The sequence below is a fragment of the Pinus tabuliformis genome, chromosome 3_2 (assembly GCF_031772625.1).
Source record: "Pinus tabuliformis cultivar Carrire ecotype Pingquan chromosome 3_2, CPIR1, whole genome shotgun sequence".
Taxonomy (NCBI): domain Eukaryota; kingdom Viridiplantae; phylum Streptophyta; class Pinopsida; order Pinales; family Pinaceae; genus Pinus; species Pinus tabuliformis.
Genome location: NC_142302.1, coordinates 1,120,508,048 through 1,120,519,815, shown reverse-complemented (window position 1 = coordinate 1,120,519,815; position 11,768 = coordinate 1,120,508,048). Strand labels below are relative to the sequence as shown.

The window sequence follows — 11,768 nt, the reverse complement described above, 5'->3', positions numbered from 1 at the left end:
CAAAATAATATTTAAAAATTTCTAATTTATATTTTAACTTCAAGTAATAATTCATTTTTTCCCACTATGCTATAATATGGTGAATTGAAAGGCAAATTAAATGGGTAGTCAACCATATATAGAATTTCTTTGTAATGTACATAGAAATTAAATGCCATTATTTAATAAACTAAAATAATGAACATTTCACAAGTGAAGGCATTGCTAAACTATGCTCTAATATGGGGAATTGAAGTGCAAATTAGATGGGTAGTCAACCATATATAAAATTTCATAAAAATATTAACCCTTAAAATTTCCATATTTATAAAATTTGAGAATTATCACATTTTAGTATATTTTTATAGTTCTGTATTTAAAAAAAAATAACTCAAATTATTTTTTATTGATATTAATGTCATATTTGATTTAATTTAATATTTTTTAAATATTATTTTGAATATTTCTGGAAAGTTTGAACGAGGAAGTAAAAACCCTACTTAAAAAAAAAAATTAAATACAATACTTTTACCCTGTTTTACCATAGTCTAATTTGCGTACATACAAATAGAATATTATAATCCTAAGAAATTATTATTACCATAGTCCGACACTGCTAACCGATTTATTCATATCAAAATCAATTGTCATAAACATACAATGTGACCTTAGCATACAGTAAACATTAATGCGTTGTTCTCGTTTTCTTTAGGAAACACGCAACTTTTATTCTCCTTATACGGTGTATCCTTGGTATTCAATTCACCTTTAAGACATGGGTTTGTTTTCTTCGAGCTGGAGGCCCACACGGCTTGAATATGGGCTTCCATCTGCAACCCTAGTTGCCATCTTCACATGGCACACTATGCCGGTTGCAGAGTCTGCTTACACTGGTGGTCTCGCTCGGTACGTGGCCTGAACAAGTCGTCCGATGCTTGGAGTTCCCACCCAAAGCGATGGTGTGGAGATCATCCCACAATCTAACGGTGGGGCTCGGTTCAAGGTTTACCTCTTCATTGTTTGGCAAAGGGTTTGACCTCATTTCGCTTGGACAGCTCTTCCACAGAGCTCGCTCTGGTTCGGCTCTTCCTACAGTTTTCAGGTAAGAGGGTTCGTTGTTCCCAGCGTCATGTTAATGCTCTGTTTAGAGGCTATAATTTGCTCATGTTTTTTCCCATTTCTGACAGAACAGTGATTAAACTATTTCTCTTCTTGGTTTCATACCTTCGCAGGTTGTTTTGCTAGCTGTCAGTTACTTCGGGAGAGGGATGCGGCCTCAGCCTTATCCGGGTAAGCTCTTGTTCTAAAGCGATGATTGCCTCACAGTTGAGGTTCTTGGTTCAGGCCTAAAACCTGCCAGACTCTCGTGGTTGCTTATTTTGAAAGCTTCCCACATTCTGGGCAGCCCAGGGTTTTGGGTTTTAGCTCCATATGTTTCTTTTTCTTTACTACATGCTCCAAAAGTGGTGGAACCTCCGGTCCGTCTAACAGTTGTTAAGTTTAATACCTCATGTAATATTTATTGGCAGAGTTCGCAATTGTAATATTTAATAGTAGAGTTCGCATAAGTATTTAATTTGACTGTAAATCAAACTCAATCTGGCGTGATTTTGGTAATGCATACTCGCCTAGGTTCTCTTTTTTCGGATTACAAAGTTTATAAATATATTCAGTTGTGTTGTTACTGAAAACTTGTCTCGTGTTGGACTATTCCTATGTTTTTTTGCTTCTCTAGCATTAAGCAATTATGTTTCTTGTGTGATTCAATAATCCGTGCATTCAGTGGTGTCCACGCTTTCCCCTCTACGGATGTTTTTATTTAGGTTCCGGGAGAAATCCCTTGGCTTCTCTTTCTTCCACGCATGTCTGCATGGTCGACATTTCCAAACTGTTAAAGTAATTTCCGACAAGGTGCGGGGTTTAAGATTTCCACTGAAAGGGGTTTCCCTCTATTACCATGTTTTTGAAAAGTCTTCGTTCTCGGCTCAAGCCCTCCAAAAGAAATAAGCGAGGGATTGTTACCCTCTGTAAGTTCTGGTTTGTCGGGGAAGTTATAGGTTAGAGGTCATCTCCAGGAACCAATTCGGATTCCTTCGGGGTTCTAAATTCCGGAGGACCACGACTGAACCGTGGTTAAAATTGTCTACTAAAGCTTTTCTTGCTGCAACGCTTACATGCAAACATAGTTCTATTTGAATCTAAGTATTGTTCCTCTTTTCTTAAGTAGCAAGACTATTTGCGCAGTGAGAAAAATTTCAAGGTTTTGCTATATATCACTGACAATGTTTTTCTTCCATTCTTCTATATGATAATTTCCTTCTATCGACTTGTTTTTCCATCGTTACAGTTTCTTTTTTTATTATTATTATGAAATCAATGTTTTCTATCTCTAAATAATCCTTTGGTTCTAGTTTTAAATGGTTAGTAGCTGTAACTTTTGTCAGGGGATTTCTCATTATCTACAGAGTCAATTATACATGTTATTTAACCGTAGATTTTGATAAATATTTCACCTTAGACAATATAAATGCTATTTAGCACAAATAAAGTCTAGGATAGAGAGACAGCGAGGCGCCATACTTATCCCGTTTACAGCAGTATAGATAATCTTGAAATCTCCTAGACTCAGGGTCGCGTATTCAATCTGCTTAGGGCTCGTTTCTATGCCCGGATATCCCTTTATTGGTGTATCGTTGTCCTTAATAGAGACAAATGTTGCTAAAAAGTACATCATGTCCACAATAGTGTACCAGATTACAAGGAAAAGATTGTAGACGATCATGATCAAAGGCCACACATTCAATATTCTCCGGCGTTTGCCGTTAATCGGCCTTGTGTTAGATTTTGGAGTTTTGCATGGGATTGTGGGAAGGGATTGAGGATCAGCGGCCTTTCTGGTACAGGCCAAGAAAAGTGACATGAGAGACATTCCGTCCCCTAAAGAATGATGTATTCTAAAGACGGCGTTGGACTCTGCATCCTCCGATCTAACGCGCAGAACATGAATCTTCCAGAGCGGTCTGGAGGGAACCAGGGGAGGGGCTGTTGCCAAATTAGCTACATATTTCTTCACAAAATCCAGACTATAATTGTCGGCCGGCTCGATAAATGGGACTATAACATGATCAGAAATATTGACATGGACAGGCAACCATTTCAAAACCCCGCTTTTGTCTTCCTTCTGCAATCATATAAATAATCAGTTACATGTTAGCCTAAAGAAAATACTAGACACAGCGCGCATGTAAGCCATATATAACAAGTAAAATAATTGAATGAATTCATATTGAAGATGAGAGGACCAACCACAATGCTAAATGGAAGATGCAAAGCATTTAGTTTAAAAAAGAAGTTCGCTAATCGTTACAAGCAACCAATGCATACCACTCTGTAATCAATTTGTAACTATTTCCAATGAATTTGTAACTGTTTTGATCGGACGGTTGAAGTTTTTGTAATCGTCTAACATTTAATCATATGGCATCCAAGGATGACAGGTTGGCAAAAAGGGGAATGGATTTCAGAGGGGAACGCCTTATGGCGTAATTATGAAATATTATTTTAATTTACAATATTTCCTTCGGTATTTCACTTTAAAATTTCAATATATATTAATTAAAAAATATTATAATTATAGTTAAAAAAAAATATCTCAAACTTGCATTATCAAAAACATTAAACATGGATTAATTTGAAAACGTAATTATAAAAAATATTAAATTTGTACACGCCTGTTTAAGTGAACAGTGTGAAAGCCTCGAAAAGCTTCCTGCAAAATAAATTTAAATGGAAGCATTTTCATACTAAGATAAGATAAGTGTAAAAAGTACAATTCAATGATTTGGAATTTAGGATTTTTTCGCTTCTTTTTATCTTATTATTCCTAGCTCATTGTAATGTGAAAAACAAATTCCTCGCTTTTCTTTGTCACTTTTAAAATATTTTTTTTAATTCTCTCCTATTTTAATTTATTTTATATTGAAAATAAATTATTATAAATCCATTTTAAGCACAGTTCTATTCTGGATTGGTAGGCATCAAATCTATTTTCAGTTGTAAATCTCTTTTAAAATGTAAAATTTTAAAAAAATCATTATAACTTTTTTATCTTTTGTAGATTTCAATGAATTTGTAGGGTTTAGCTTTCTCTCCAAATATATACGATGTCTAATTTTCATTATTTAAATTGTATTTTTGAATGAACATTGAATTTCAATTACTTTTTTACTTTGGACACTGAATGTTTTATTATATACAATATTAAAATATTTTATTTTTAAGATTTTCTTTTTATATATAGACGTACATGAAGTTGATATCTACATAAATTAATAACATAGCTTTTAAAATAGTTTATTTAAATCCTATATTAAAATATTATAAATTAGTTAGCATAGATCTTCATATAGTTTATTTAAATCATATGTTGAAATATTCTTGAAAAGTATAAGTTTTAAACTTCTTACTCACACAAGTCAAGCGACCATAGTGACCTTGGAATTATTGATCTTTTATAATGCTTTTAATTAAAAGTAACTAGACATGTATATTCATTTTTTGTTTCTTATTATAGGGGATATTATTTTTCTATTTAGAGATTTTTTTGTTTTTTTTGAGCAAGAAGTGCCAACTCCATGATGAAATAACACATCACCCTCATACTAGACTATTGTAACATACAGTGGTCTTTTTTTTTCTTTTTTCTTTTTAAAATTAATTTTGGAACATTTGACACTCCTTTATAAAATCTATTGCTTACTTTAAATCTGGTTGTAATTAATGTTTAAATCTTTGAGTTTTATATGCATATGGTATACACATAAAATTTGTCCCTTTATCCTCACTCAGACAATCATCAACTAACATTGTTGAATATATGAAATGAAATGATATTTTAAGGTCCATGAGACTAAAAATAGTCTATGTGACCATTAGTTCCTTGTTTTTCGTTTTTTGCTTCAATCATTTTCCGATTCAAATTGATGATGAGGTGACCAAACCTTCCAACAATACCCTCTCTAAAAATACAATGCCAAGAAACTGATGCTAATATGTTCTCATAACTTTCTCTGATGTCTTTGAATGCATCACATTCCACAATGAAATGTTTTTCCGATTCCACAGCCCCATATGTGAAAAATGTACACACTCGTTCTTCCCAACCTTCTTTAGGCCTTTTCCACTGTCATGTTTCACACCGAAGTTGATGTGAGTTGGTCCTTAATTGATCAATAAGAACCTTTGCCCTCCACGAAATGCTCGCTCCAATGAACTCTTTTTGTTGTCGATCACACGTAGGGTTGAATTCCTCAATGTAATATTTCTTCTTTCTACCCAACTCTTTTCCTCATACCATTTTATGAAACTTATCCATAACAAAATCCTTTAGCTCCTTGCTATTTGTGGGACAGGCATTGAGGTAGATATTCCATTTTTGCATCCATGTGTAGTTTTGTTTCATCCATGTTTTCTTTCTTTCGCTCATGCCTTCATTGAAGATAACATTAGGCCATCTATCTACTCTCATTTGTTCAATTCTTTTTAGATATCATATGGGCTGCATCATAGCAATTGCTTCAATGGAAGTTGCTCCTGTTTCACTCAACATTATCTCATAAGGTACTGAATTTTTTATTTTGAACTTGCTCATGATTAAGCGGTTTTTAATTTTCTCAATTTGTTTCCATTTTGAGACGAGATTGCTGATAGCCCATAATTGATCCGGATTTAGACAGGAACGCAATAGATTACAGAGATAACCATAAATACAGAGATGCGATAACCATATACACAAAGATGCAGCGGAAATAATACTTCATTTCATTACTGTAAAATACTGAAATATGCTTACAAACAGAAATGGAAAGAAACCAGCTAGGGCGATGGTAGCTTATCTCTGAGAAGAGATGTGGCGGCTACATGCCTCTGAACTGTTCCGAACTGAGTTACAATGAGGCTCGAAGACCTATTTATTGTTGAGAAACAATGGAAAACCTTTCACATCCCGAAACCTAACCCTAGAAGATGAAACGCCAAATTGTGGGCCCCGTTTGGGTAAATTGGTACATCAATTTCCTGGGGTCGTAACTTTGGCATACGATCTCCGTTTGACGCGCACGATAGCTCGTTAGAAAGATCTATCCGAGTACTACCACTTTGGGAGGCAACATCGGTCCATGGACCCATGTTGCCCCAGAATCCCAAAAAAACGTCGTTTAGGGCCTCAAAACGGCTCCGGAAGTTCAGGACCCGAAAAACTGCTAAAAATAGTAAACTGTGCTACAATTTAGGAAACTAAAAAGACTGAAAGAGACAGTTGTGGGGGTCCAAATGGGATAGGTGGGTGGCCACCAACATCCACCTGGATCATTCCTCCCCCCTTAGGAAGCAATGGTCCCCATTGCGTTGAGTTCCTCCATGAGATGAGGAAGCTTCTGCTGAGTTGGTTCTCTGGTGAGCTGTTCTGCAATCTCTGATGTGTCCAGAAATGGTGGAAAGCATGGTCGACGATGGTCCACATTGAATACTCGGTGCAAGCGAAGGAATGGAGGAATGATGTGCTCCAAAGCATTATTCCCCATAGCCTTGGTACTGTTGTAAGGACCATGTCGGAGTGATCTGAGCTTTTGATGGGTTCTGGTAAGGCGTTCTTTCTGTCGATGCAACCAGACTTTGTTGCCCACCTGAAACTTGTGTGGTACCCATGTGGGTGAGGAGAAGTTGTTCCTGTGTTTTGTCATAACCGTATCCCTTTGCTGCTGCTGCTGCGTGGAGGAACCCTTTGCAGTGGTCATGGATGTAGCAACGATCTTCCCCTTACTTTGGGAGTGAACCAGACATATGAATTTCCTAGTCTGTGATATGAGCTTGCTGCCTTTCTTAGCAGTGATCAAAGATGTGGCAGTAGGTGGGGCTACCTCTGGTATCCTGTATAATGAATTACTCAAAGAAATAATGACAGCACGAGGCCTTGACTCATACACAGCATGTCGCCTCCACAAGTATGGCTGGCCTAATAGTACATCACAAACATCCAGAGGTGTAACATCACACAATACCTCGTCTGTGAAGGGTTTGATGCTATAGGGAAGGCGGCACTGCTGGCGAACTTTCAGATCTCGTCCTTCGTGAAGCCACCCGATACTGTACGGCTGCGAATGCGGTGTAGTCGGTAGGCCCAACCGCTTCACGACCTCTGCTGAAACCAGGTTCTTTTGGCTACCACTGTCGACAATGAATCACAGTGGTGAACCCTTCACCCACATTTGTGAGTGGAAAAGACGCTCCCCTTCCTCTGGATTTTCGGGCTCATCTGTCTGGATCTTGGCAGTGGCCACAGTGGCACTGGGATCCGCATCAATGATCTGCTTCCCTTTGCCATTCCCCTTGTCGGGTTTTGGCTCAGGATCGGAACATGCCTCTGATTCGGAAGCCTTCAACTCAGCCACCAGCGACTGCTTGGTCCGACACTCACTTGTGTTATGAGTGGGACTTTTGTGGAACTCACACCACTTTCCTGTGTCCTTCTTCGGCTTCGTGGTGTTGTTTTTTTCTTGTGGCTTCGACGGGTTATCTTGGGTCACCCCACCTTGGCTTTGTCCTTTGGGCTTTGGATTTGCAGATCCAAAGTCTCGCTTCTTCTGTTCGAACTTTCGCAGATCCAAAGTCTCGCTTCTTCTGTTTGAACTTTCGCTCGATTTTGACAGCGTATCGGTATGCTGTGCCGAGTGATGGGATGTTCAAAAACACCATCTCTTCCTGGATATATTTGTGTAGGCAGCCGCGGTATTTGAGTACCAGATGCAGCTCAGAATCTTTGATACCCAACTGTGTGCGAAGGGTATGAAAAATGTTTGTGAACTCTGGCACATTTTGGTCTCGTCCCTGCCGCAGTGTGGTCCATTTGATGTATTTGTCCTCATAGCTTCCGACAGGGTAGTACTGCTCCTTGATGGCATCCCGGAAGTCATTCCAAGTGGGTGCGGCTGAAAATAGTCAGCCTGTACTTTCATCCTTCTGCTCGCAGTAGGTTTCCCACCAGTCCTTGACGTGGGGGGCTGCTTTGAGAAGAGCGAAAACAATCTTTTCCCGACTTGAAAATTCATGAACAGAAAAATACCCATCTAGCAGATTTAACCATTTATCTACGGCATCTGCATCTATTTGACCCTCGAAGATGGGGATTTCAAAATTAACTTGTACCTTAAACGGCGTGGCATTTCCAGAGTCGTTGTTGGAAGCCGATGCGTCGCCTCTGGGTAGCCGCTGAAGGATCTGCGCAAAGCTATCCATCATCGCGTTCCTTTGTCGCTCGAGCGCTTCTTCGAGCAAGATTTTGATAGGATCTCCTGTGCCCTCGTCTTTCTTCTCATCCGCCATGGGAGGCCGTCGGGATTTGCGAGGCTGGTCTTGCAAAGGTTCGACCAGTTCAAGCCCTAACTCCTTATATCCCGACCTCGTTGGGGACATGCAAAGAAAAACCGAGAAAAAGCAGACCGCTCTGATACCACTGATCCGGATTTAGACAGGAACGCAATAGATTACAGAGATAACCATAAATACAGAGATGCGATAACCATATACACAAAGATGCAGCGGAAATAATACTTCATTTCATTACTGTAAAATACTGAAATATGCTTACAAACAGAAATGGAAAGAAACCAGCTAGGGCGATGGTAGCTTATCTCTGAGAAGAGATGTGGCGGCTACATGCCTCTGAACTGTTCCGAACTGAGTTACAATGAGGCTCGAAGGCCTATTTATTGTTGAGAAACAATGGAAAACCTTTCACATCCCGAAACCTAACCCTAGAAGATGAAACGCCAAATTGTGGGCACCGTTTGGGTAAATTGGTACATCAATTTCCTGGGGTCGTAACTTTGGCATACGATCTCCGTTTGACGCGCACGATAGCTCGTTAGAAAGATCTATCCGAGTACTACCACTTTGGGAGGCAACATCGGTCCATGGACCCATGTTGCCCCAGAATCCCAAAAAAACGTCGTTTAGGGCCTCAAAACGGCTCCGGAAGTTCAGGACCCGAAAAACTGCTAAAAATAGTAAACTATGCTACAATTTAGGAAACTAAAAAGACTGAAAGAGACAGTTGTGGGGGTCCAAATGGGATAGGTGGGTGGCCACCAACATCCACCTGGATCAATAATTCACACCCATATAGCATCACTAGACAAACTGGGAGTCCAAAAAGCACTTTAATCATTTTCCAATCCCACAACTCTACCTCTCTACATCTGTTTTGAAGAGCATATAATGCTTTCCACCCTCCTAAAATTCTCTTCTTTCTACAGTCCTCCCAATTGAGTTTGTTGTTGAAATCAATACCAAGGTACTTTTACTCATTTACTTCTTCAAGAATATTGTATTCAAAGAAAAAAGTATGCTATCTCTGCTTCCTTTTATTAGAATTTTTTTTTTATTATGGACCATGGTCTTGCTAGTATTGACTTGCATCCCCACTGCTCTACAAAAATGCTCAAGGGCATATAAGTGCATTTTCAATCCATGGGTCGATTTAGAAATCAATACAATATCATCAGCATATAAAAAAAACTTTATCACAAACTCCTCCAACCAAACACCATCTCCACTTCGCAGATTTAGCCACTCTTCCAATTTATCAATATATAGACCAAAAAGAGCAGGGGATAGATGACAACCTTACTTGACTCCAATTTCACTTCTAAAGCTTTCTGAAATACTTGCTGAGGTTCTAATTTTGACTTTCACTTCTTCATAAAGTCCATGGACAGTGGCTCTATAATGCACATGAATTTCAAGTTCTTCCATTCTATGCCACAACTTATCCCTAGGAACTGTGTCAAATGCTTTTTTGAAGTCAACAAAGCAGCAAAATACTTCTTATTTGCCCTCCCAATATGTGCCATTGGAATAGTCTAGCTAAGGTGAATCAAGCAATTAATATTGCTGATGTAAAATTTGATGAAGAGAATTTGGCTAATGATGAACGGTTGCAAGTGATGCAACAAAAACATCATATTGACACGATGTTATTTGGTGAGACAGTTGAAGATGACCACAGGTTAGTACAGAAGTCAAACAGACAGACACAGAGATAGAGGCAAAAGCAAAGAAGGAAGCCGAGAAAGAGAAAAAAGAGACAGATGCAGAAGCACAGCAGGAAGTGCAACAACTAGAAGTACAACAGGAAAACGCTCTCATTGCAGAGAAGAAAAATTAGAGCCAGTGCGGTTATGTAGATGTTTTTAAACTTACCATTGATTTGAAATGTGCAACACCATGCCTTGATGAAGTCTACATAGAAGGTTCAGAAATGAACCTTGAAGACAACAAGCATGATGAACATTTTAATGAAATTTTCAGGTATTGGAGTCGTGAAGAGATGAAATTATATTATAGTCTAATGTTGCAGCAGATTGAAGATGAAAAGCGCACTACAAAAGATAATATGTAGCAGCAACCCACATACAAGTTAGTTTTTGAAGAAACCCATGGTATGCTTAGGCAACCTGGAAGAATGGAAGACCTGCACCAGCAATTGAAGACACTGAGGTTTGAAGGATAGAAAAAAGAGAAAACTAAAACAATTTAGAGGCTATAGGATTTGGAAAAAGAAAAGAAGAAAAGTTGAAATCAATTTTTAAATTGTAAACCTAGCTAAGACATAGACCAGCAAGTATCTTAATTGAATTTTTATGTGATTGTAATCAAGGGGGAGTGTTGAAGAATCTAATTCCAACCACCTGTTAGGTGTCAAAACTGTCCCTCCAAGTGTCACAGTTTAGTTTGAGTTTAACTTCAGTCATTTATTACTAATGTTTCCAATGTAATCTTATTTAAGTGATTTGTAATAATAAGCAAAGCAAGTCCTCTCAACATTTTGTTCTCTTCCATTTTTATCAATCACTTGCTTGTACAGATCTTTTAGATATATATAAAATAAAAATAAAAAACAAACAAACAAACAAACAAACATTTTTTTTAAATGTAATAGGAAACAGAAAGATGAAAAGTTTTTGTTAAATGTAGGAGACAGAAAGATGAAAAGTTTTTGTTTGAAAACAGAGTTTCTTTGATGTCTTTTAGCTACTTCCTTTGCTGAAGAACTATATATGAATATTAAAGATGTGAGCACAAGAATCCAAGATTCCAGAAAATGTAACTACTTTTTATTATTGAAAATATGAGGAAAAATGTAATCGTTAAGAAAAGACAAAAACATGTTCAGAATTAATAAGAAATTTTATGAAAAACAAATAAATACCTTCTCTAGCTGTTTCTGGCAGAGATGAGTGTTTTCAAGAGATCTTCCCACTGACCAAACCGTATCTCTAGCAATCGTCAAACCGACGATCGTTCTTCCCATCAATGTACCCATTTGCAGAAAACCCACGTATTTGCCCTGCAAATCTAACACTATAACTCGAGGCATCGAATCGATCTATGAATCCAATACCGTTCTCTCCCTCCAAAAGTTTATCATAAAACGTATCGACGTCGTTCCCGAATACGTCGTTGTTTGGCAAAGGGTTTGACCTCATTTCGCTTGGACAGCTCTTCCACAGAGCTCGCTTTGGTTCGGCTCTTCCTACAGTTTTCAGGTAAGAGGGTTCGTTGTTCCCAGCGTCATGTTAATGCTCTGTTTAGAGACTATAATTTGCTCATGTTTTTTCCCATTTCTGACAAAACAATGCTTAAACTATTTCTCTTCTTGGTTTCATACCTTCGCACATTGTTTTGCTAGCTGCTGGTTACTTCGGGAGAGGGATGCAGCCTCGACCTTATCC

The 11,768-nt window shown here is 38.0% G+C and overlaps 1 protein-coding gene across 1 annotated transcript; it reads right to left on the bottom strand.

The window, feature by feature from the left end:
• Positions 1 to 2,400: 2,400 nt before the first annotated feature.
• Positions 2,401 to 11,413, bottom strand: LOC149184601 (wax ester synthase/diacylglycerol acyltransferase 5-like). The gene is made up of 3 exons (XM_089415393.1): positions 11,246 to 11,413; positions 2,545 to 3,160; positions 2,401 to 2,438 (listed from the first exon to the last, which is right to left on the bottom strand). Exons 1-3 carry the CDS (start codon positions 11,411 to 11,413, stop codon positions 2,401 to 2,403), a joined length of 822 nt encoding a protein of 273 aa, XP_089271519.1.
• Positions 11,414 to 11,768: the final 355 nt, after the last annotated feature.